Source organism: Apodemus sylvaticus, chromosome 12, assembly GCF_947179515.1.
Source record: "Apodemus sylvaticus chromosome 12, mApoSyl1.1, whole genome shotgun sequence".
NCBI classification, from domain to species: Eukaryota; Metazoa; Chordata; class Mammalia; order Rodentia; family Muridae; genus Apodemus; species Apodemus sylvaticus.
Window position 1 is genome coordinate 18,428,283 of NC_067483.1, and position 27,583 is coordinate 18,455,865.

Here is a 27,583-nt window from a genome sequence, read left to right on the forward strand (position 1 = left end):
CAAAAATATATTTATGGGACCAAAGATGAACAGTGTTTAAAATTAAGATAGTGCTAAAAATATCATGCTGAACACTGGCTTTATAGATGAGTATAGAAGCCATAATGGAGACACTCTGAGGAAATGATGTGATAAAGTAACAATGGTTTAGGAAACAATGGCTATGTTGAATGGGCTGCATGATGATATAGCTTTCTTTTCAGGAAGTTATACTTTTGGTCTACCTCAGTTTAGAAATGTGAGGCTATTTGATAATGAATAAATGCATGAATGTGCATCTTGAAAACATGTCAGCAAGGACCACTGAAGATAGAGTACTTCATCAAAGAAAATCAAGACTATGCTCCCAATGTGAATGGAATAGCTGTTTTGTTGATATGTCAGGGTGGGAAAATGAACACATTCTGTATCAATGCCAAGAAAGTTTTAGAGTAGTAGACCCAAGAATGTAGGACCAAATGAATTATCTCTTTTTGTCCCAAGCTACTTGATGATTGCACACAAAGTTGAAAAATAAAGCTTTGAGTTAATTGTTAAGCAAACAAATGAATATGCTCTGAAGCTAATTTAACTCTCTGTTGACCTCTAGGCAATACTTGGTTTCAAAATGGCCTCCCTTGCTGCAGCAAATGCAGAATTTGGCTTTGACTTATTCAGAGAGATGGATAGTAGTCAAGGAAATGGAAATGTATTCTTCTCTTCCCTGAGCATCTTCACTGCCCTGACACTAATCCGTCTGGGTGCTCGAGGTGACTGTGCACGTCAGATTGACAAGGTTAGTGCTGCCCTTTCCAATCAATCCTAGGAATGAACTGTTTTCTCTGGGAAATATTTCATGAAAAGTACTGGGTGTTGCCTCCACTCCTTGATTTTCAGCTGGGAGGAAGAAGAAATAAATCTTGGGTTGCTTTTACTCAACAGACTGCTTCTCAGAGTCCTTTCTCTTTGATAGCAACTGCAGCATCATCTGGACAACTTGGTGGGGATATAAATTCTTAGGATGAACTGAGAGCTATAGATATGGGTGTGGGTCACTTATTGTAGTTTTGGAAAGCTCTCTAGGCATATCCTGTTTGAGAGCCACAGATTAATAGACACAACTATGATAGAACTTGACAGAGTGTCCTCTATTTGTTTTTTTGTTTTGTCTTGTTTGTAGTGCTGGGTATGGGACCTTCATACTTGCTCAGCAAGTGCTCAACCACAACCTGATATCCTAGTTTAAACATAGGTTACACGGACACAAATGACAGCCGCAGGCATCTAGATAATGGAAGGCTATGTGAACAGTATTTGCCACCACCACCTTCTTTGCCAGTTTCAGAAAGTGATTATTAATGCACCCTTGTACACAGCTCTAAAGAGCTATAGTCAAGGCTTTCTTCTCTTCTCCAAAGAAATCATCATTGAAATTCATCCAGTCAACAGAACCTATCTTGCCAGGCCCAGCTATTTCTACAGACTCAGAAGTCATCTCTTTTTTATTCCAGTTGTCCCTATTATTTTAGTCCAGTACTGTTGAGTGTTGTCTCTGTGTGTCTTTAAACTGCAATGATTTTCTCTATCTCTGCATCAATGAGTCTGCTACAAGTAGGCAGCTGACTGAAGTGCTGTCAGTTCATTAGAGAGACATAGGAATTGACAACTGAGGTGGCAGAGCGTCATACAAGGCAATACCAGTGACAATTAACTGTTGACATCATCCTTAACTAGAACCTCTGGGACAACCACTTCTGTTATTATAAAACATAATTTTATTTGGTATTCTCAGTAACATGCTGAAGTAGCATCATGATCTTGATTTTTATGGTGGGAATACCAAGCCAACTGTGTGGCAAACTCTGGCTGGCCTTTGAAAGTAAGGTTCCTTGAACTGTGCTCTGGTGAATTGAAAAAGCCACTGTCTGGCCAGAGACTTCTTTCTACAGCATCATCCTTCACTCTTACACATGAATTTCTATAGTTGTTGCTGTGTTAGCCCACAAGAAACATGAGAAGAAAACATCAACTACAGTCAAAAATATTTATGCAAAGTTTTAGTCCTTTGTGACATACCAATTTGGAAATTACCCTCCAGGGTCAGTCTTAGCCCTGTTAGCTCCTCTGTAGAGCATATTCTCCTTGGCAGTATGAAGCACACATTTGCATTTCAGAGAAGATGGATTTGTTCGATGAAGTCACAATTTACAGCTTCCTTGCATGTGTCTCTAAAAGGCACTTTCAAAGAACCAGTGATCATTTTTCTTTGGATGCACAGTTTGATTATGTTCACCTTTATTGTTTTGTTTTATTATTCCTTGAAATCCTTGTGTATGTTCTCACATGAAAGTGTAGGTATACATAATGTGTATGGAGGTCGAGATAATCTGAGATACTGTTCCTCACTTCCCATTTGTTTGAGATGGAATCTCTTGCTTGTTATGGAAAGTTATCAATATCAGATCCAGGGGAAACTCCATACAATGCTTGGCCAGTTGGCTGCAAGCTTCCAGAAATCCTCCTGTCTCTACACTCCAGATCCCTGGAGAAGTGTTAGGTCTCTAGACTTGTGAGTTTCTGGACCCCAGTTTTATGTGAGTTCTGAAGGTTCACATTCAAGTTTTTATATTCGTGTAGTGAGTGTCTTACCCAGTGAATTAACTCCCTGGCTCAGTGTTGCTACTGTCTGCAACAGTGGAAAGGCCAGAGGTCAATCCTTTGGTTTTAGGTAGTCCTTTCCTCAAAGTCTAAACCTCCTTGCTTCCTGATATGCTTTGCTGTGATTGACTTTGTTTACAAAGTTGTATATTTTGCCTCATAATTTTCCCTTGACTTTGATGTTGATAACCTTCCTATATACCCCAACACAGAAAGAACAAGAATTTCTCTTCCATTTGCTCCTCTCTCCCAAGTTAAATTTCTATTCACTATTTCACATTATACCATTAATTTGGACTATAATTGTATTTACAAGTTCCACAAACTTGTGTTTCCTAAGATCCTATTGGATTTTCCAATAAGCATTTAAAAATAATCACTGTGGTATGCATTCCTACTGGAGCACTCTGTAAGGGGAATGGCAATGTGATGACTTGGCATGCGTACTTAGACAGGAGCCTTAGGGAAACTACATTCGTGGCTCCTTCCTTCCTCATAGCTTAATATGGGGATCTTGAAACTCACATGGCAGGGTTTTCCATCCTTGTCATTATCCTGGTTAACTTGGTAACCACTTATTAAAAAGACAAAGAATCTCTGATCTTCTTTCATGTTCATAATAGGTTATGGCAGCATAAAAGTAGCATTTGAGATGTTTCCAGTGCGAAAAGGAAGAAATAGCCTTATAATAAAGCATTTGAAATTCTAGTATTTCTCTTTGTTTTTCCCCACGCCCTTCTAGACATGGTAGTGTTACTGTTGAACCAACATATTTGTATGTTCGGATAAAATGGCTGTGTATCTAGTCAGAATTACAGTGCTCCAGATCTTCACCTGCTAACTAGGACTGAATTAGTGTAACTAAATCAGTGTAAAAACGCAAATAACATTAAATAGATTTAATTGCTAAAAGTTTATTCAAAACTTAAGAGGAGAATCTTTTATATATTTGTATAATTTTCATAAGCTTAGCTCAAAGAATACATTATTAGTAGCCAGATTCTGGTAGGCAAGATTTAAGGAAACATTACATAAACCCATGAATTGCTGACCTAATGAACACTGACTCAAATGCTCCAATGAACCACTAAAGTGAGGCTTGGCTGTTCCATAAGCCCCCAAATACTGTGGTTTGTGTTGTGCAATGCTTGTAGAGAGCATTGAGGTATTGTTTCAATGGACCATATTGAAAAGTATTGTGCATTATTTGTACCTCCATTAGTAACTTTCTTTTCTTGTGACAAAATACCAGGGAAAATTGACCTTTAAGGCACACAGGTATATTTAGGTTCATGGTTTCATAGGTTTCTAGCTACAGTTGCTGGACTGTCATTTACCTCACAGCAGCAAGAGATGAAACAGAGAACGCTGTCTTTTGTCAAATCCCTTTCCCAAAAATCCTTGAAAAGAGGAATCCAGAACTAGATTAAGCAACTGAGGGATTCAGATATCTAATGATCCCATCATCTTTCAGAATTCTCACCTCCAACCAGAACTCAGGAGACTAAGACTTCAACACACAAAATCTGAGGACTTTTGAGAAAGAATATTTCAGTGCCTGTGCGTGCATTGAACCTCAGTGATCACACTTAGAGGAAGCAACATCACAGTAAAATTTACTAAATTAATACAAATTCTTCAATCATGGGTAATTTAAGATAAGTTAGTATGTTGAACAGGAAAAAATGAAATAAAGATGAAAAGTAGAGGCCATGTTTTTCTGCTGAAGGCATTGACATTCATTTGGAATCGTGAGAAAAGTAAGCTCTAAGACACTAGTGACATTGAACTGACACTAGACGACTGTTTTCAGAAAAGAGGTTTGTTTTCAAAGTCTCTTGCTAACTGATCCAATTCTGACAGTAATTGTTTTTATCATATCTACAGGCACTGCACTTCTACACCCCATCAAGACAAGGAAACTCTTATAACAATCAGGTAAAGGGAACATATTTCTTACAGAAAAAACAATTAGAAACTAAATGGGAGAAAAAGCCTATATTTTCAATATGTTTTCATGTTTTCTAGTTTATTAAAGCAAAGAAATCCACTTCTACTATGCCAAATTTCAAATATGGTTATAAAAGATTATCAAATATAATTTTGATAATTATTAATTTACTAATATTTTGTTTGTTTGCTAGGCTATAGTGAAATATTGATGATCAGACTTTCTTTTCTGTCCTTTATACATAAATTAATCTCTTGACTAACTAATTAGTATGTGTTTTGGGCTAATTGATAGTGTCCTATTGACAACCTCATTTTACTAAACTTTTTTCAGTTTGTTTGCAGACAATATGATGAGGAAGGGTAAAGCCTGAAACGTATAAGGATTTGCTTTCTGCGTTTGAAGCAATAATTTGCAGTTCTTCTATAGACTAATATACGTGATTTATTTCATGTTAAGTGATTGTATGCCTCTGTTTGATAACAGCCAGGACTTCAGTATCAATTGAAAAGAGTTCTTGCTGATATAAACTCATCTCATAAGGATTATGAACTCAGCATTGTCAATGGAATTTTTGCAGAAAAAGTGTTTGACTTTCACAAGGTGAGTAAAACTGCAAATCTCAGATGGATACATTCACTTTAGACTTGAATCTTGTCCAATCTATCATACGATAAAGTCTTCTACTGTCTTAAGAGGCAAAACAATGTTATCTTATCATTGCTGCTGCTATGGTCTTCATATTATCACCTTTTTACCCAATAAACCCCCATATTCAGGATGGTTCAACTGATAGACTACAAAGACAAAGGCCATTGTTAGTGTAGTGATGTTAGACTGTAACAGGAAGTGGTCATGGTACAGACAGGGGAGTCTATTACCACAGGGATGATCTTTCTTTGAGTTTCCGGTGTATTGAGACAGGTGTGATTCCCAGTGTGCTGGCCCTGTTTGCCCGTTTGTTCTCAGTGAGGCTCTAGTTGTTCATCCCCATGTTTTTACATGAGTTCTTCCCAGGGATGTATAGCCAAACAAGGCCAGCCATTGTAGACATTGGCAGAGAAGAAGCTCAGATTTAGCAAGAGTAATATTTGACTAATATTACTCTTAGTCAGTTGACTAATATTTCTGAATGGCATTGTGAATCAATACATCATCACAGCACCTAGCCTACTGAAAGGCTATGAGGTACAGATTATACTTCCTAAGCTACTGCACTAAGCTTACTTTGGAACCTTCATTACTATGATGATCAGAAACTGTTCACTTGGTTAGTACTAGTAAGCAGCCACACTTCCCATATTTCTCTGGGAACGTATCTCCCTTCTATTTGTCCACTCTTTAACCAACCATCTATAAAACTCTGTCTCTATGACATCACTGGATAAATCTCCTGTATCTTTGCTAACTCTCTGTGTTCCACCCAACCATTACTGTTCCCTCTGACTGTCACCCACTCAAATTCTTTGCCCTCCCCAGAACCACTCCCAAATCCTTTGGTATCCTGCCAACTAGGGAGCCACGTTTTATTTTTCCATCATTTCAAAAGGTTTCTATGAAGTTTTCAGAAAGCCACTCTGTGTTTACCATATTTGATTTTTTAATTCCCATGTAGATTGCTAGCTCATGCAGTATTTAGGAAAGGTTAAACCATTTGTCTACTCTGCAATTATTTACAACAGTTTTATATGTACTTCTTTTCCCTGACTCAGGCATGTTCTGCCCCCTCCCCTAGGCCTGCGGGGGAACTTGACAGATGGTCAGTTTATACTAGCTCCATGTCTGGGCCCACCCGAGTGGCCCCATGTGACTGTCATTTATCTCAGGCACATTCTCACCTGGGTCCATGGTGCTAGGCTGGGTTCTTCTAAGTCTCCACCCTGGGAGCCCTGCTCCCTCTCTTGTACTTCTGGTGCCAGACTCACTGCCATCTCTGGCTCTCCTTTTTTAGAGAATTTTAAGCTACTAATCATTCAGATGTTCGAAGGTAAGAACACTGAGTGTAGACATGGACTCTCTCATCTCTGTCAACTATGGATCCACACAGGATACAGTCTCATCACCTGCAAAACTCTAGGAATGGAACCTCTCTTATTTTCAATGATGTCTATACTATACACATGTGTCTTTCTGGGGAGATGTACTCATGAGTATAATTACCCAAGTATGCTGGAGTGAACATTGGATCCCCTAGAGCTGTAATTACAGGGTTGTGGTTCACCCAACAGGGGTGCTAGGAACTGAACTTGGGACCTCTGAAAAGTTAGCAAGTACTCTTAAAGTCTAAGCACTCGATGCAGCTCCCACGGTTAGTGATTCTGAAAACTATTCTTGAACTTAAATATAACAAATTTCCAAACTATATAAACTCCATTTTGTTTTTATATTGTTCTTTTTATTGATATTTGATTATTAATAAAAATAAAGATCTGATCATTACTCCTGATTATGTTATTTCCTATTTTTCTGCTATATGCTAAATATGTCTTGGGTCAGATTTCTGTAAAGGAGATACCATGTAATTTGGGTATCATCAATATTATTGTGAATTGGGACCTTCTACCCCAGTGGATGCTCTTCCCACAGTTATCTGTATAGTTTCCCACCCTTTTCTCCATGATGTTTTAGTAATTTAATCACCAAACCTATTCAAAACTAAACAACATGCAAAGATAGTTTCTGTCTAAAATCTACAGCAGCAAGTTGCTAACCTCTGGCTAAAGAATATTATGCTTCTTATTTTTTAACATCCCCACAAATTCTTCAACATTTTTGAATTATTCAATCATTTGACTTTTCTCCTTTCTCAGTGGATTCATTGTTATAACTCATTCCACATTGATCCATTCTACAGCCATTCTTTAAACAGTGTCTTCCTTCCCCAAGCAGCCTTGCAAATCCAGATCATTGCTGCAGATTACCTTAGTGATCGTGCACATGCTACTAACTAGTAACTAGAGAAATATTTAAATGTATAGTTGCTCACACACTAGTGGCTACTGAATCACCAGTCTACAGTCTGAGCTAGGTTTCCCTTTGTGACTTATTCTGAACATTTAACATACTTCCTAGAACTTCCTTCTTTTTAAATTTTTATAGAAATAGACACTTTTTCTTGTTTTTTCATTATTTTCTTATTGCTTTATATTTATCTTCTTGTATGTCAGTGTTTGTAATGATCCTTGAAATTGAAGTTGTTTGAGGATCCTAATTTTATTACATTTATTTTAATCTACTGTCTTTTTATATAGATAAGTGATGTACTCATAATTTCTATGTCCTCAAGGAAGTCTTTCATATTTCTGTGTGATTCCACAGCTGTGTGATGGGTCATCCTTCTCTTAAGTGCCAAGATCAACTTTATACAATTTAAGCTCTCAGGAGAGCATCATGTTTTATGCTGCTAGATGCTCCTTATTTGCTCTCTTATAATGAGCAATATAAATAGGCATTACATTGCTCTTGATGCATCTTTACCTCCAGCATTTATGTTTCATAGCTAAATGTGTACTATTACTTGCAACTCTTTTTAAAAAATCAAGACAAAATAATAGAACAAAAAATTAAACTAAGAAGAAACAGATTGGAAAGGGTATGAGACACAGAAGGAAAGGAAGGGAGATAAGAGAGGGTGATATGAATAAATATTATCATTTCATTATCATTATAAATACATTGTGTATATGAATGAACTGTAAAAGTTCTATAGTTCTATCACAATAGTTCCATATAATAGCTCATGAGCATTTTTCCCATCCAAGGAGTAAAGAAAGAAATTAAAAGTAAAATAAAAATTATGTTAAAAATGAAAAACATAATGCATTTAAGATTATGTAATATGAAAAGGACAATTAAAGAAATAAATTTGTAGCAGTAAATACCCGTTTTTAAAAAGATAAAAGTGAATATAAACCAGATATCACAGTTCAATGAATTGGAAAACAATTAACATATGAAACATTTATTAAAGAATATAAAAGAAGACTATTATAGCATGTGGAAATTAAGTAGATGAAAGAGGAACAATTATAAAATTGACAAAGATTTAATTAGAGTAGCTTGAAAATCATCCTCAAATAATACCAAAAGCAAAAAAGATAGTACAAGTGACATTGAAGTAATGCAATATTGAGAGCTTTATGAACAATTATATGCCAGTAAATCATATAATTTAAAATAAATAATAAAAGTGTTTGGAAATATACAATCTATAAATGCTGAATCAAAATAACAGGAAACTCGAAGATAATTGTAATGAATAATACTGATTTATATATGAAAAGTTGCCCTTCTAAGGAAAGCTCCGGAGGGCCTGAGCTCACCATGTATTTACAGAACTGTCAATCTTTGAGAAACAAAAAAAAGAAAGAACCTAAAGAGTAAACACTTCCAAACCTGTATTAAAAGGCCATTGCTCACAAGATATACAAGAACACTAGTAGGAAAGAAAATTCATGCCCAATTTCTCTCTGGAATATACACTTTAAGTTCTTTAATAAAACACTTGCAAATAACAATCAACAGCCTATTAAAAGAATCATTTAAAATGGCCAAGTGTTTTAAAATGGCAAAGATGTTTTTGGTACATATAAATCAATAAATACAATATGCCACATGAATAAAATTAAGGGGTAAAAGAATATGATCACCTCAATATGTGCAGAAAAAGGTATTAAGAAACCAAATTTGCAAGAGGCAGCAGCAGCAGCTCGTCCAGCAGAAGGGCCATCAGCAGTGAAACCAAGGCGACAAGGTCCTGGCAGGCCCTGCGCCCGCTACCACTGACCATCACTGGCCAGCCAGGCTGCAAGCTGCGGAGGAGTTACAGCGTCTTTCACCGCTCTGAAGCCACATCAGAACTCTGCCTCCCACCAATCAGTTATGAGAGACTCTCCACCATCTTGGCTCTCGGATGCCAGAGAGAACTGAGAGCCCAAGGTACACAGATTTAGCCCGAGGCCAACATAGCGAATGTCTAAGCCCGACAGGCATTGGCCTGCACCCAGGCCCTGGGTTATTCTTGGGGCCATCAGTGTGCCAACCCGGCCAGGAGGTTCTTTGCCCAGCAGTCTGTCCCAGCGCGCACTGCCATTTTGGCTACGGGACTCCAGAGAGTTCTAATAGGCAAAGCAGGGCTAACAGTCATAGCCTGAGGCTAACATAGAGGGGGGTCTAAGCCGGCCAGGCATTGGATTGCACCCAGGCCCTGGGCTGTCTGGCCACCTGTGTGTCAACCCAGCCAGAAGGTTACTAGCCAGGCAGACTCTCCCAGCACTTTCAGGGAGCAGGCACACACCACTAGGCTACCAGACAGAACCAGTTAACAGTCATAGCCTGAAGCGAACATTGCTCAGGCCTAAGCCTGCCAGGCTTTTGCCTAGACTCAGGGCCTGAGCAGCTAGGCTAGCCTTGTGTGCACCAACCCGATTGGGGGAGTGGCTGCCTGGCAGTGATCAACACTCTGCTGATTCCCACAGAAAAGGTCCCCACAACAGACACTATCAACACTCCCTGAAGGAGCAAAGGGGCATCACCTGGTTCACAGACACAATCTGGGGCAAGGTATACTAGGGCTCCAAGGGCACCCAAGAGGAGGGCAGCACATCAGCAATCTGTGACAGGGGAAACCCAGCCATCCAGTGTTGCAGAAATAGCCCTGCAGCCTCACAGGAGGCTTAAACATCAGCCAGAGACAAGACCAACTAACTTCAGAGATAAGATGGCAAAGGGCAAATGTAGGAACGCTTCTAACAGAAATCTAGGCAATATGGCAGCGTCTGAACCAAACTCTCCAACATCAGCAAGTCCTGGAGACTCCAACACTCCAGAAAAACAAGATTTGGATTTAAAATCACTGGTCATGATGCTGCTAGAAGAACACAAAAAGGACATAAATGAATCTCTTAAAGAAATACAGGGGACCATGAATAAGCTAGAAACCCGTATAATGGAAACACAAAAATCACTTAAAGAAATTCAGGAGAATAAGGCTCAAGAGATAGAAGCCAATAAAGAGGAAATGCAAAAAAAAAAAAAAAAAGACTTAAAGAAATGCAGGAGAAAGTGAGTAAAATTACAGAAGTCATGAAAGAGGAAACACAAAAATCTCTTAAAGAATTAAAGGAACACTCAAACAAACAAATGAAGGAACTGAGAAAAAAACATCCTGGATCTAAAAACAGAAGTAGAAACAACTAAGAAATCACAAAGGGAGACAACTTTGGATCTAGAAAACCTTGGAAAGAAATCAGGGGCCATAGATGCAAATATCAACAACAGAATACAAGAGATGGAAGAAAGAATCTCAGATGCTGAAGATACCATAGAAACCATTGACTAAACAGTCAAAGAAAATGCAAAATACAAAAAGCTTGTATCCAAGAACATCCAGGAAATTCATGTCACAATGAGAAGACCAAACCTAAGGATTATAGGTATAGATGAGAAGTGAAGATTTACAAATGAAAGGGCCAGCAAATATCTTCAACAAAATTATGGAAGAAAACTTCCCTAACTTAGAGAGATACCCACGAATATACAAGAAGCCTACAGAACTCGAAACAGACTGGACATGAGCAGAAATACCTCCTGTCACATAAAATCAAAACCCCAAATGTACTAAACAAAGAAAGAATATTAAAGGCAGTAAGAGCAAAAGGCCAAGTAACATATAAAGAAAGACATATCAGAATCACACCAGACTTCTCTCCAGAGACCATGAAAGCTAGAAGATCCTGGGCAGATCTCATACAGACTCTAAGAGAACACAAATGTCAGCCAAGAATACTATACCCAGCAAAACTTTCAATCACCATAGATGGAGAAAGCAAGATATTCCATGAAAAAACCAAATTTATACAATATCTTTCCACAAACCCAGCTCTACAAAGAATAATAGGAGGGAAACTCCAATACAAAGAGGGAAACTACACCCTGGAAAAAGCAAGAAAGTAACCTTCTCTCATCAAACCCAAAAGAAGATAACCACTCAAATATAAAAATAACATCAAAAATGACAGGAAGTAATATTCACTATTTCTTAATATCTCTTAACATCAATGGACTCAATTCCCCAATAAAAAGACATAGACCAACAGACTGGATAAGGAAACAGGACCCTAAATTTTGCTGCATACAGGAAACACACCTCAGTGTCAAAGACAAAAACTACCTTAGAGTAAAATGCTGGAAGACAATTTTACAAGCCAATGGTCTTAAGAAACGAGCCGGAGTAGCCATTCTAATATCAGATAAAATTGACTTTCAACCTAAAGTCATCAAAAGAGACATGAAAGGACACTTCTTGCTGGTCAAAGAAAAAATCCACCAAGAAGAACTTTCAATTCTGAACATCTATGCGCCAAAGGCAAGGGCAACCTCATTTGTAAAAGAAACTTTACTAAAGCTCAAAGCACACATTGTACCTAACACAATAATTGTGGGTGACTTCAACACTCCACTATCCTCAATGGACTGATCAGGAAAACAGAAACTAAGTAGGGACACAGTAAAACTAATTGAAGCTTTGGACCAATTGGATTTGATTGATATTTATAGAACATTTCACCCTAAAGCAAAAGAATATACCTTTTTCTCAGCACCTCATGGTAACTTCTCCAAAATCAACCATATAATTGGTCACAAGACAGACCTCAACAAATATAAGAAGGTCAACCTAATCCCATGCCTGCTATCAGATCACTATGGAATAAGAGCAGTCTTCAATAGCAACAAAAACAACAGAAAGCCCACATACACATGGAGGCTGAACAATACTCTACTAAATGATACCTTGGCCAAAGAAGAAATAAAGAAAGAAATCAGAGACTTTTTAGAATTTAATGAAAATGAAGGCACAATATACCAAAATCTCAGGGACACAATGAAAGCAGTGCTAAGAGGAAAACTAATAGCCCTGAATGCCTCCAAAAAGAAACGGGAGAGAGCATAAACTAGCAGCTTAATGGCACATGTGAAAGCTCTGGAACAAAAAGAAGCTACTTCACCCAGGAGGAGAAGAAGACAGGAAATCATCAAACTCAAGGCTGAAATCAATCAAGTGGAAACAAATAGAACAATACAAAGAATCAACAAAACCAGGATCTGGTTCTTTGAGAAAATCACCAAGATAGATAAACCCTTAGCCAGACTGACCAAAGGGCACAGAGAAAGTATTCAAATTAACAAAATTAGAAATGAAAAGGGGGATATAATAACGGAAACTGAGGAAATCCAAAAAATCATCAGATCCTACTACAAAAGCCTATACTCAACACAACTGGAGAATGTGGAGGAAATGAACAATTTCCTACACAGATACCAAATACCAAAATCAAATCAGGACCAAATAGGTCATCTAAACAGTCCCATAACCCCCAAAGAAATAGAAGGGATCATAGAAAGTCTTCCAACCAAAAAAAGCACAGGATCAGATGCTTTCAGTGCAAAATTCTATCAGACCTTCAAAGAAGACCTAACACCAATACTCTTCAAACTATTCCACAAAATAGAAACAGAAGGAACAGTACCCAACTCCTTGTACAGAACCACAATTACGCTGATACCAAAACCACACAAAGATCCAACAAAGAAAGAGAACATCAGACAAATTTCCCTTATGAATATCGATGCAAAAATACTCAATAAAATTCTTGCCAACCAAATCCAAGAACACATAAAAAAGATCATCCACCATGATCAAGAAGGCTTTATCCCAGGGATGCAGGGTTGGTTCAATATACGGAAATTCATCAATGCAAACCACTACATAAACAAACTCAAAGAAAAAACCAAATCGTCATTTCATCGGATGCTGAAAAAGCGTTTGACAAAATTCAGCATCCTTTCATGCTTAAAGTCTTGGAAAGAACAGGAATTCAAGGCCCATACCTAAACATAGTAAAAGCAATATACAGCAAACCGGTAGCCAGCATCAAACTAAATGGAGAGAAACTTGAAGCAATCCCACTAAAATCAGGGACTAGACAGGGCTGCTTATCTTTCTCCTTATCTTTTCAATATTGTACTTGAGGTACTAGCTTGGGCAATTAGACAACACAAGAAGGACAAAGGGATACAAATTGGAAAGGAAGAAGTAAAACTATCATTATTTGCAGATGATATGATACTCTACCCAAGTGACCCAAAAAACTCCACTAGAGAACTCGTACAGCTGATAAACAGCTTCAGCAAAGTGGCAGGTTATAAAATCAACTCAAGCAAATCAGTAGCCTTCCTATACTCAACGGATAAGCAGGCTGAGAAAGAAATTAGGGAAATGACACCCTTCACAATAGCCACAAACAGTATAAAGTACCTTGGGGTGACTCTTACCAAACATGTGAAAGATCTGTATGACAAGAACTTCAAGACTCTGAAGAAGGAAATGGAAGAAGACCTCAAAAAATGGAAAAATCTCCCATGCCCATGGATCGACAGGATTAATATAGTTAAAATGGCCATTTAGCCAAAAGCAATATACAGATTCAATGCAATACCCATCAACATCCCAACTCAGTTCTTCATAGAGTTAGAAAGAGCAATTTTCAAATGCATCTGGAATAACAAAAAACCCAGGATAGCTAAAACTATTCTCAACAACAAAAGAAATTCTGGGGGAATCAGTATCCCTGACCTCAAGCAATACTACAGAGCAATAGTGTTAAAAACAGCATGGTATTGGTACAGGGACAGACAGGAGGAACAATGGAACAGGATTGAAGATCCAGAAATGAACCCACACACCTGTGGCCACTTGATCCTTGACAAAGGGGCTGAAAACATCCAGTGGAGAAAAATAGCCTTTTCAACAAATGCTGCTGATTCAACTGGAAGTCAGCATGCAGAAGAATGCGAATTGATCCATCCTCATCTCCTTGTACTAAGCTCAGCTCCAAATGGATCAAGGACCTCCACATAAATCCAGACACTCTGAAGCTAATAGAAAAGAAACTGGGGAAAACCGTTGAGGACATTGGTACAGGGGGAAAGCTCCTGAACAGAACACCAATAGCATATGCTCTAAGATCAAGAATTGACAAATGGGACCTCATTAAATTACAAAGTTTCTGTAAGGCAAAGGACACCATCAAAAGGACAAATTGGCAACCAACAAATTGGGAAAAGATCTTCACCAACCCTACATCAGATAGAGGGCTAATATCCAATATATATAAAGAACTCAAGAAGTTAGACCCCAGAAAACCAAATAACCCTATTAAAAATGGGGTACAGAGCTAAAGAAAGAATTTTCACCTGAAGAACTTTGGATGGCTTCGAAGCATCCTAAAACATGCTCAACTTCACTAGTCATTAGGGAAATGCAAATCAAAACAAACCTGAGATGTCACCTTATACCAGTCAAAATGGCTAAGATTAAAAATTCAGGAGACAGCAGGTGTTGGCAAGGATGTGGAGAAAGAAAAACACTCCTCCACTGCTGGTGGGGTTGCAAACTGGTACAACTACTATGGAAATCAGTTTGGAGGTTCCTCAGAAAACTGGGCACCTCACTTCCAGAGGATCCTGCTATACCACTCCTGGGCATATACCCAGAGGCTTCCCCAGCGTGCAATTAGGACACATGCTTCACTATGTTCATAGCAGCCCTATTTATAATAGCCATAATCTGGAAAGAATCCAGGTATCTGTCAACAGAAGAATGGATTCAAAAAATGTGGTATATATACACAATGGAGTACTATTCAGCCATTAGCAACAATGAATTCATGAAATTCTTAGACAAATGGATGGAGTTAGAGAGGTAACTAAGTGAGGTAACCCAGTCCCAAAATATCAATCATGGTATGCACTCACTAATAAGTGGATATTAGCCTGGAAAACTGGAATACCCAAAACATAATCCACACATCAAATGGGTACAAGAAGAATGGAGGAGTGGCCCCCTGGTTCTGGAAAGACTCAATGTAGCAGTATAGGGCAAAACCAGAACAGGAAAGTGGGAAGGGGTGGATGGGAGAACAGGGGGAGGGAAGGGGGCTTATGTGACTTTCTGGGAGTGGGGGGCCTGAAAAGGGGAAATCATTTGAAATGTAAATAAAAAATATATAGTATAAAAAAGTCTATCACATTAAAAAATGAAACTAATTGTGTACAGTAATAATTTGTAGTAAATTATGTAGAGATAGAATGTATATTGCTGTCTCAAAGATAATTAAAAATATTTGGTTTGTGATGAGTAGTAAGACAATCATGGTCACTCTCATTATTTATAGGTAATATTAAATATAATATTAAAAGTCTATTCGAGAAAAAGAAATAAAAGATACTCTACTCAGAATGAAAACTGTTCAAAAGAATGATGTGATGTCTATCACCTATCACATGTCTTTATGTCAAGCATCTCTATTTATCTGTCTGTCTTTCTGTCTATTGATCGATTGATTGATCTATCTATCCATCCATTATATATTACCATATATTTACCATATTTATTTATTTTTCTGTCATCTAGTTATCTATCTCTAAAGGTTCCATCAAAAATCTACTAGTATTCCTAAATACTTGGTAAAATTATAGTTTGGAAAGTCAATTTACCAATACTAAGTAGCATTCCTAAACCATACATACAAACTGTTTGAAACAGAAATCTACAAAACAGTCTTATTTATAAATAGTTACTAAATATAAATTTAGGAATAAGTGTAATCCTTGATCTCTGTCTAAGTCAATGCTCTATAGCTGTGAAAGGACACTGAGTCCAAGGCAATTATAATAAAAGAAAACACCTAATTGGGGGCTTGCTTAGAGTTTTAGTAGTTTTAGTTTCAGAGTTTTAAACTTATTATCATCATGGCAGGAACCAAGGCAACATGCAGGCAGACATGAAACTTGAGAAGAAGCTGAGAATTATACATCTAGATCTTAATGCTTTAGGAAGAAGTAAAGTCACTGTGCATACCTTGGGCTTCTAAAACCTCAAAGCCCACACCCAGTAACCCACTTACTCTAATAAGAACACACCTACTCCAACAAGGCCATATCTCCTAATCCCTCCCAAATAGTGACATTCCCTGATGAATAGAAATTCAAGCATAAAATGGATGGAGCTGGAGAACATCATACTAAGTGAGGTAACCCAGTCTCAAAAGATCAATCATGGTATGCACTCACTAATAAGGAGATATTAGCCTGGAAACCTGGAATACCCAAAACATAATCCACACATCAAATGAGGTACAAGAATAACGGAGGAGTGGCCCCTGGTTCTGGAAAGACTCAGTGTAGCAGTATAAGGCAAAACCAGAACAGGGAAGTGGGAAGGTGTGGGTTGGAGAACAGGAGGAGGGAAGGGGGCTTATGTGACTTTCGGGGAGTGGGGGGGCCAGAAAAGGGGAAATCATTTGAAATGTAAATAAAAAATATATTGGATAAAAAAAAAGAAATTCAAGTATATCATATTCAAACCACCACATTCCACTCCCTAATCCCAATAGGCTTATATGTATCTATATCACAATGCAAACATATATTTTGTCCAAGCTCAAAAGTTCTATAATCAAAAGTTCCAAATCTCCTCTGAGACTCAAGGCAATCTCTGAACTCTAACCCCCTGAAATAGTCAAAATAAAAAGTAGATCACATACTTTTAACCTTCAATAGAAGAGAATATACATTATCATTACAAAAGGGAGGGAAGAGAACATAGTAAGAAAATATGGGACCAAAATACAAGACCTAAACTTAGCCTGGCAAATTCCAAATTCCATACCTCGATGTCTGATATCAAGGTGCTCTTCAGATCTCCAACCTCATTCCACTTTGTTGACTACAACAACTGTGGGCTTGTTCCATGCCCTGTTAGCAGGTCTCCTTTACATCTATTCCATGTCTCTGGACTTCCATGAAGGAATATTCCTGATAAGCCTGGCATTAGCACCTCTTTTTTTTTCCTGAGAAGAAGCATTTTATAACCTGCTATTTAACTATTAAGGCCAGAATCACATTGCTAGTGCTGCCAACTTGTATGGCTTGCTGGGACGGCACCTTACCCTCTTTGTTCAGTCACATTTGCCTCAGCTCTGTTGCAAATGGTTTGCTTCACTGCTTAAACGTTTCATTTGTTGCTTTGCATAAGTTAGAAGCTTAGCTGTCTGGGGTCTGCCTCCAGGTCCTTTATTCCATTTAGCTTCAGGTTCTCTTTAAACCTGATATCTCAAGCACTGAGCTTAGCTCCATTGTACTTCCTGGTGCTCTTTTTCTCCTCAAACTCTACATTTTGTATTTTTCCTTATTTAGCGTGCTCCTTTTCATTATAGATCTGCATAAGAGTGACCACTAATAACCAAGAACCATAGTAGATACTAGACTGTCTTGAAATCTCCTCTGCCAATGCCATTAATTTATAACATATCAAATTAACTTCAGGCTTTTTTTTTTTGTTAAAGGCAGAAAGCAGCAACATTCTTCAGCAAAATATCACCCAAATGGTCTCTAGGCCACTTACAAATCTCTTCTTCTGTGAAACCTCTTGAGTCAGACTGTCATACCATACATTGCTCTCAGCACCAGTCATCCATGCCTCTATTAGTATGGCCTACTAAGACACTCTTAAAGCATTCAACTGATTTCCTAATTACAAGCCCCAAAGTCCACATTTGTTCAATAAACAGCATTGTTGGGGCTATCAGAGTAATACTCCATTACTGGTACCAACTTCTGTCTTAATCAATGTTTTCTTGTTTTGAAGAGACTCAATGACTCAAGGGAATTATAATAAAAGAAAACATTTAATTGGGGGCTTGCTTACAGTTTCATAAATTGAGTCCATTGTCATTAAAATGGGAAGTATGGAGCTGTGCAGGCACACATGCTGCTGAAGAAGTAGCAAAGTATTACTGCAATTAAAAAACATCCATCAAGAAAATAAACCGAGAATAAAAGAAGTCTATAATCTTTTTTGATAATAGAAAATGTGGGAATCCTATTGTCTGTGGAAAGACTCTAATAGAGGAATTGGGAAAGATAAGGATAAATAGTTGGATTTCATTCTAGTGAGTGCTTCAGCAAGTATTCTTCAGAGAATAGAAATAACTGGGTGCAGAAAGATTTATTAAAAGGACTTGACTCACTTGACTGTGGAGGCAGAGAGGTCCCAACATAATAAACTGAGAGGTCCTGGGTAAAAAGTCGTCAGTACCCACACTAAAGCAAAGCCCATGTTTCATTTGGAATCTAAAGGTCACAATGGTCATTGTCCCAGTCTGTGCGAGCTGTAGGATTTCCCTCTTGCTCTGATGCTGCTGGCATTTACACTTGTTGGGCACTGGATGAGACCCTCATATACTGGGGTAGACATTTTCTATTCTTAGTCTGATGCTTCAAATTTATAAAGTCGATAGACAAAAAGGAGCCATCACAGAAAGGATTTGTGGTATGAGGTTTCACCTGGGAAAGAGATGGGATGCTTCTCTTTCCAAGACAAAGGAAACACTCTGGAATGATTTGTGGCACAGAGGAATATAACACTATTAGCTCATAGTGATAGATGTAGAGGAGTTAGGGACCTTGTGAAAAGATTTATTTGGACAAATAACTCTTTTTAAAAATGTGATAGTCTTGGAAAGAGATTGATATGGCAGTTAATTGAACTTAAAGAAAAATGTGTAAGTATCAAATGGCTTGTAGCTCTTCCAGGGCTACCTAAAAGTGGCAGACTACAGTAGTGCCTATGTAATTTCCCATCCCCTGCCTCTCTTAGGCTTTCTTCTTGCTGACAGCTTACCTTTATGATAGTAACTTCTTTAAATGTGGATGGAGTTTTAAAATTAATCATTGCAATTAGTCTATGAGTAGATTTGTAGATGGATAGATGAATGGATGGATAGATGGAAGTTAGTCTGTAAATGAAAAATCTGATCCATATACTGACAATCTCATTTTGCAGATAGACCAGAGATGGCCCTACAGTCCTCATCATTGGTATAGAACATTGTATTGTATTTATTAGGATAACTGCTGGTAAATTTAGACCAATATAGCTTATATTAAATATTTTTCTTCCAGATATAAAAATCTTTGTTACAAAGTATTTATGCATGTGTTTGCTATATTTCTAGAATGCTGATAAATTGGGCAATGTAATAAAATTAAATTTATTTACTTTTGAACACTCAAAGTAGAAAAAAATCAGTGAATTTTATGTCAGGAATGCAGTAGTAAACAAAGCATGTGCGGTCTCAGCTTCAGAGAATCTCATGTCTTATGGAAGATTTGGAATATTTTAAATGCAGGTAAGACACATTGTGACAACTGATGTAATGATGCTTGAAAAGATGTTGCCCCTTATCATGATTTGGCAGTTATACGTTAAATGCATGTATCAAGTTACCACAGTGTGCTCTATACATGTGTTCAGGTGCTAATTTATTTTTTTAAACGAAAGTGAAGACATTGTTATAAGCCACTGGAAGGACTTAGGAAATGTCTCTTATTGACAGGCAGTAGTAATGCTTGTGAACAAGTAGGATACTTGCTGACAATGAGGAGCTTTGGAGTGGAAGGAGTGTTGCTCAAGATTTGCAGTAAGGTGAGACACATGGATGAACTGTTAGAGGAAGTATAAGGAATCTGGTGTAACCAGAGCACCTATATGAAGAGAAAGCTTGAAATGAGGAAATGAGGTATAAAGCCTTTTAGGCTATTTTCAGAGTTCGTGCCCTGATCTTATATATGATAAGTAGCCTTGAAAGCCTTTTAGCTAGAAGGGTAGATAGTGAGGACAGTGGGATATTTATGATGTGAAAAATATGTTGAGGGGCGGGAGAGTTGGCTCAGCGGTTAAGAGCACTGACTGCTCTTCTGAGGGTCCTGAGTTCAAATTCCAGCAACCACATGGTGGCTCACAACCATCTGTAAAGAGATCTGATGCCCTCTTCTGGTGTGTCTGAAGATAGCTACAGAGTACTTACATATAATAGGTAAGTAAATCTTTAAAAAAGAAAGAAAGAAAGACATGTTGAAGCTGAGGTAGTGAGCTTTAGCCATCATTGCCCAATTCAATCCAGAAAAAGTAAAATTGATATTCAACATCATCTTCACTATTAGCCTGTTTTATAGCTCTGGTCATGTCTTCACTTTTTGGATATAGTGGGAATCAAGAACCAACTTCACCTTTCTTTTTTTGTACTTGGTCAGTGTTATTTATTAACACAAAATCACTATTTTTATTTGCAGAACTACATTGACTGTGCTGAAAACTTATATGATGCTAAGGTGGAAAGAGTTGACTTCACAAATGATATACAAGAAACCAGATTTAAAATTAATAAATGGATTGAGAAAGAGACACATGGCAAGTGACACATCTTTATGTTTTACACTATTTGCCAGTTATATGTAAATATTAAGATCAGAATACTTGAGACATTAAAATTTTTATGCATATAAAAATAGTCTCTCCTAATCCAAAGTAGTGATTGTTGTTGTTTTAAACCATTTGCTTGATTGATTTCAATATTTTAAAAATGTTTTTTATCAGAATAACATTTGGCAAAGGTAGTAATTTTAGAAAAATTGTAACACTTTATGATATTTTTACAATTGAAACCTGAATTTTAGGCAAAGTTTTCCTCTAATATAAAACACAGAAACCTATTAATCTTTTGTGTTGCTAATCAAATGATTCTAAAGCTAATATTACTTATTTACCTGTGGTAGATTCTGATTTGAACTGTTAATATTATTCATGTATGTGAGTTTTTCTTCACCTCATAACTATGAGCCATGTGATTTACACTCCATTTAGCAGCACACACATTCTCTTGGGAACAAGAAGATAATTTTTTCATTTCCTTTGCTCATTCCTTTCACTCGTTATATCATTACTGCACCTTGGCTTACTCCCCATTACAAATCTCAAATATAATATGTATATTACTAATGATTCAAAAGAAATGACACAACTTGGTTTTGAAAAACTAAGTGGCATTCTATATAGTATTAAATAGTTACGGGCGTTTGATTTCTCCCCCCATTTGAAGCTTTCATGAGTATAATTTAAGTTTCAAGAAGAAGTGATATAACTAACAAAAGTCTTGCTAATGTGAATTGGGAGGAAACAGAATTTTTAATGGAATGGAATTAGGTTCTACTTGTAGTTGCACAGTTTCAGTGTGGTTTGGTCAGTGTTTTGAGGAACTTCTTTCCAGATAAAAGTCATGTTGCCATGGCCTTTTGATTCTTTAGTGATATTTGCATTTATTTTTTCTTTTACTAATATTTTTTTTATCTCCTACACATGACTGGGTCTAATTTTGTGTTTAAAACTAAATCCTAAGTAGATATATTGGTTTATTGGTCTGGGTAAGATGACCACACACTTCAATCTTAAGACAAATGGTGATCATATCATTTTCATAGATCAACGATTGATTGCTAATAATAATTTATTATTTCTGGGAAACAGTTGTTTCAGTTTGTCAGGTAGTTGTGACTTCTTACAACTTGTCATTTCCTGTGCAACTGTTGTCATAGTGTTCCAGGGAAGCCCACCCACCAGGACTTCTCTACAGTTGGCTGATGAGTTCTGCTTTGGCTGTTAGGACCTCATTGTTCTGAAAAAGACATTTCTGAAATCTCCTGGTTATCTTTTGGAGGTCACCTAAAAGTTTTCTGTAAACAGTGCTCTAAACAGGGTACCTCCTTGGGTTTTACTTCTCTTGTGTGGTGTTTACCACAACCAAAAGGTAGACTTGTGGAAGTTAATTTTAAGTTTCTGGAAACTTTTCAAACTGCTCCATCTCATTTGTTGTTTGGATGGACAAATTCTTTCAGTATACTTATCAGTCACCTTTGGTGATATATGAATTTCTGTTTTTTTTCTGGAAATGCAATTTTCCAGATTTTGCTTGAGTGCCTCCTGTGAGGCTTGATTTCTTCATAGGAATCTCACATCTTCATTATTTCATCTCACAGCTGTATGAGGTTGTGTTACAGGTTGAATCTGGAATAGTGAGTCAACATCTCTGTGGCTCCCACAGTCACAGTGATTGTTACACTTACATTCTTGCTGAATCACTGTATCAATTAGCTAATGGCCCTGTGCTTCTGTTCCCTTAAGAGGAAACCAAAACAATGGCAGCACATATTTTGTAAGGACTTCATGAGGGTTAAATCAAATACTGTCCTTAAAGGGTTTAGAAAATACCAGGCATATTCATTACTAAAATGTTATTACTAACATCAGAATTATTTGTTAAATAATGATATTTTAAAAAACATGTCCCATTAACATTCTGTGAACACATTTAAAAAAGTGTTTCACTACAGATGAGCCTTGTTCCATTCAATTTATTTTCAAAAGGCAAAATCAAGAAGGTGTTGGGTGGCAGCAGCCTCAGCTCGTCGGCAGTCATGGTGCTGGTGAATGCTGTTTACTTCAAAGGCAAATGGAAATCGGCGTTCACCAAGAGTGAGACCCTCAGTTGCCATTTTAGGTCTCCCACGGTATGTACATATACATGAAGGGACCCACCCCCAATTATTCCTTAGTGAGAATTGTGGTCTTTGCACAAATTTTACCTGTATTGCCCTCTCTTGCTTTAAAGTGGTGACGTTATTGTCTTGGACAAGTTTAAATGTGGTTGGACTCACTATACCTTGAAATCATTATTAAGTTAAATGATATACAAATTTTATTTTAATCACTCAGTATTTTGTGTTAATTGCAGAGAAATACTGTTGAATAGGTTTAAAATGAAGTGTTACTTTTATTTGTTCCACATTACAAAAATGGATTGACATCTTCATTATGTATCGTTCCATTTTAAACATGGAAATACAGTAACAATCAGCAGTGGCTTGCCTTTGGTGGCTTGCCTTTGGTGATGTAAAGACCAAACCTGAGGTGAATTCAAAGCCTGATTGACAAAGTTCCTGACTTAAGTGTCTCTGTGAGGAAGAAAGATGAGCACAGAAACACTTTGAAAACTGTATATGGACAAGTAAATACAACAAATCACAGTAGAATACAACTTTGACTTGCCCTCTCTTGCACTTGCAGTATAAAACATTTCAGAGGTCTTGCCAGCACTTAAGCGGCTGGGATGGATAGAGTATAGAACTAAATACTTGTTCTGCATTTTTCCATCCGTTTTTCACCCACACATTATATGGGTTGCTCACGATCAACAAGCAAAGCAGACCATGGATCATTCCTGTTTCCTAGATTGTCTTGAGATTCTATTGGAGCTTTAAAAGTGATATAACTTTCTTTTAAAAACCCATTATGCAGGCCACATCCTCTTATGTGATAGCTTTGTAACTGTGTATGCTATGCAGTCTTGAGTGCCAATTTCACAGTTGGTGCTTTTAATTTACAAGGCTGTGAAAAGAGGGGAATAGTAGTACACATGTAATAAAAGTAACAAACAAACAGGGCATTAGTGAAATACCTTTGTAAGATGTGTGCCTCTTTCACTGAGTCCATGGCACTGTGTGGCTGAGTCATCACAGTCCCCACTAGAGACAAGCACGCTCTCAGTCCTCTCGATGGGTTTTGTGTTATTTTTTATTTCCTGTATGTTCTTTTGAAGCCCAAAAGAAGAAGTTTACTAGAAGGATAGAGTCCTTAGGTTGAAAGACACAGAATTTACTGTCCTCTTGTGTAGGAATTTTGTTCTTAAAAGGGATATTACAGAATAGTTGACAAGTTTGTCTATTTTAATTTCAAAAGGAAAAAGAACTTGTTACACTTGTATATTTCTAAATTTATGAAAGGTATCTCCAAGATAAGAATTATATTGTTTCTTACATTAATAAAAGAGGTAATCTATCACTTTATGCAAATTTTTAATTTTCCTAAGACTTTATTCTTAAATTACATGATTTTATTGCTCTGGTATATACTTTGGTTTTGATGTGAGAAGAAACCTACAGGATTATGTATTGCCGGGTAGTATAGAATTTGTATTTTTAAATTAATTGAATTTTTATTTATTTATAAAATTTATTAATTGATTTTCATTTTTATTATTATTTATAGAAACATTTCAGCTAATGCACTGAGAACAAGGCAATCTTTCACCTAGTAACTATATATTAACCCACAGAATCCTTACCACTGCATGCAGTGAGGACCACTCATCACAGATAGACCATCTCTATCACATAGATGAGGGTCTAGAGGCACAAATATGAGATACTTTACCGGAAGTTAACTAGCAGAAATGTTTTAACTAAAGGGCTAACTTAATTAAGATGAAGGCATCTTACAATCAACACTTGCAACATGTCAGAAAATCTCCAAAGCCTACTAACCAAATCCACATTTTTACATGTATTTGGTCAATGAGTAAAATGATATAGGCTTGTAAACACCTCTTTGTGATCTGAATTCTAGTGTCCTGGAAAAGCGGTTAATATGATGCATCAAGAACGGAGGTTTAATTTGTCTACCATTCAGGAGCCACGAATGCAGGTTCTTGAGCTTCAATATCATGGTGGCATAAGCATGTACATCTTACTCCCTGAGGATGACCTCTCCGAAGTAAGTTACAGTTGCCCTACAATGGACTATTGTGTGCAGAATACTCTTGGTTATGTTTTATTTTTCTGTGTATGTGTGTGTGTGTGTGTGTGTGTGTGTACATAGGCATGTGCACATGCATGTTACGTAGTAAGGAGATTGACATTATAGAAGGGTAGAATCAAGGAGATAAAGGGAAATTCAGAATAAGAAGCTATAAATTACCTATAAACTAGATTATGCATAGAAATTTCTTATGAGCATTGAACTATGTCAGTTCAAGTCCTTTATAAAATAGAAGTTTGATATATATGAAAAGTATTTTTAAAATTTCAGGGCATCTTAGTTTAAGAGATTTCCACGTATAGGATTTCAACTCTGTATGAAAAAAACTTTCCCATTATAAACTAGCCAAGTTTATTTGTGAATTGTTTCAAGAAGCTATGATGTACAGCTAAGAATACTTGATTTGCACCTTGAGTGTATCTGCTTCACTCTCTTAGCTTCTACTTCTCAAGTGTTGGATGGGAGAATTGTGAATCTCTGTTTTTCTATGAGAGTGATTGTTATACTGGGAGATCTGTCACTCTACTCCCCAGAGACAGGATTCTGGGTCTCCACTTCAGGCCACCTAAGTTTATTTGTCTTTTATTATTTCATCTTTAAATCTTTACTTTATGTGTATGGGTATTGTGCATGATCGCAGGTTTGTGCCACATGTGTGGCTGGTGTCCGTGGTGTAAGAAGACATCAGATTCTCTGAACCTAAGTGTAGACAGTTGTAAGCCATGTGTGGGTGCTGAGAGCCAAACTGCTAGGCCAACTCTCCAGCTTTCCACTGGTTTGTTTTTCAAGTTGTATAAACATTTATACTGTACATGTCTTTCATGATGGGGCAATAATTAGAAAGCACTGGTTTAAATGACAACTAAGCTCTGTTTTCCTTTAATGATCTCTCATTTCCCTATTTTTGTACGTCTACTGCTACTTTATTAGAGTATATTTAAAATATTTCATAGAACTAATATGACTAATTCTACTTTAAATAATATTTATTTTTTTATAAATTTAAAATATTTCTTTTAAGTTTAGACAAGAGTATAATTACACCATTTCCCCTACCCTTTTCTTCCTCCAAATGGTCCCAGATATCCCTCCTTGTTCTGATTAACTATCTATTATTCCACTTTGTCTTTTTCAATATGCACAGAGATCAGACATGTCAATTCATACACACAAGCCATGGCTTGTCATAGCCTCATGACTTAAACAAGTAACTTGTTTAAAACATGTATTCATGTTATCTTTGTGATTTCCTCCAGATCTGTTTCATGCACTACTATAGACAAACCCAGAAGGTTGTCAGCACAGAACACCAGATGCCACTGCAGTTCTCAGTTTGTTCTTCCTCTAACAGTATGTTTCCAAACTTTTAAATCTCTATAGATTGAAAGCAAGCTGAGTTTCCAGAATCTAATGGACTGGACCAGTAGGAGGAAAATGAAATCTCAGTATGTGGACGTGTTTCTCCCCCAGTTCAAGATAGAGAAGGATTATCAAATGAGGCAACACTTGAAATCCCTAGGCTTGCAAGACATCTTTGATGAGTCTCGTGCAGATCTCTCTGGAATTGCCTCTGGAGGTCGTCTCTATATATCAAAGCTAATGCACAAGTCATTCATAGAGGTCTCAGAGGAGGGCACAGAGGCCACTGCTGCCACAGAAAATAACACTGTTGAAAAGCTGCTTCCTAATTCCACGGTGTTTAGAGCAGACCGTCCCTTTCTGTTTGTCATCAGGAAGAATGACATCATCTTATTTACTGGCAAAGTCTCTTGTCCTTGAAATTCCATTTGGTTTCCTATACAGTAACAGGCATCAAGCAGCATCGTAAATGAATAGAATTGTAATTGGAAGTACATGGGTTTGCTTTGATTTGTTTCAGTGCATTGATGGTCAGCAAACAATACTGGTGACTTAATCCTTTTGAGTAGCTGGCTGATAGTCTCAATCCCTGCTCTTATCACGTCTACTCCCATTTAATTCCCTTCGTCTAATATATTGGCTTTCTATCCATGATCTGTTCTAGCGTTCTTTCGGAAGGCTCATCTGGAACATGGGTTCTGACTCATTCACAAAGAGAATGCAGGGGTTGCCTGTAGAAAGTTTCACATTTAAATTGCTGAGTTTTCAGAGACATTCCTGCTTCATGATACAACCATCTAAGAAGTAAGCCTATTTGTTTCCCAGAAGCCAGAATTAAGGCTAACTCATCCTTGACAACCAAGAAGGTATAAGAATTAACTTTAGTACACTTGACTTCCCAATCAGTATAAAATCCAGGGGCTCAAAAATACACAATTAAGATTGATAAGCAACCAAAGTGTTTAACTAATAACTTCAAATTTATAGCCTTTGGTATTCCTGGGTAAGACTTAATATGTACATAATTTTCAAATATTAAGTACTTTTTAAATGTTGGCAGTTGTTATTTACAGAATATTATTTCA

At 37.1% G+C, this 27,583-nt stretch overlaps 1 protein-coding gene and 1 non-coding gene across 3 annotated transcripts; one reads left to right on the forward strand and one right to left on the reverse strand.

Moving 5' to 3' along the window:
- Nucleotides 1-607: 607 nt before the first annotated feature.
- Serpinb7 (serpin family B member 7) lies at nucleotides 608-26,918 on the forward strand. 2 transcript variants are annotated; one of them, XM_052201138.1, is made up of 7 exons: nucleotides 608-775; nucleotides 4,525-4,575; nucleotides 5,075-5,191; nucleotides 20,783-20,900; nucleotides 22,911-23,053; nucleotides 24,948-25,094; nucleotides 26,520-26,918. In XM_052201138.1, exons 1-7 carry the CDS (start codon nucleotides 608-610, stop codon nucleotides 26,916-26,918), a joined length of 1,143 nt encoding a protein of 380 aa, XP_052057098.1. The 2 variants fall into 2 exon arrangements, with proteins under 2 accessions (XP_052057098.1, XP_052057099.1); XM_052201139.1 differs by lacking the exon at nucleotides 4,525-4,575.
- LOC127697973 (small nucleolar RNA SNORA17) lies at nucleotides 6,542-6,672 on the reverse strand. Its single transcript, XR_007980633.1, has one exon. It is a non-coding gene; the product is annotated as a small nucleolar RNA SNORA17 (small nucleolar RNA).
- Nucleotides 26,919-27,583: the final 665 nt, after the last annotated feature.

Coding starts and splice junctions, on each gene's coding strand:
- Serpinb7 (XM_052201138.1), top strand. CDS start 608: ATGGCCTCCCTTGCTGCAGCAAATGCAGAATTTGGCTTTGACTTATTC. Junction 776..4,524: donor GTGCACGTCAGATTGACAAG/GTTAGTGCTGCC, acceptor TCATATCTACAG/GCACTGCACTTCTACACCCC. Junction 23,054..24,947: donor GCCATTTTAGGTCTCCCACG/GTATGTACATAT, acceptor TCTGAATTCTAG/TGTCCTGGAAAAGCGGTTAA.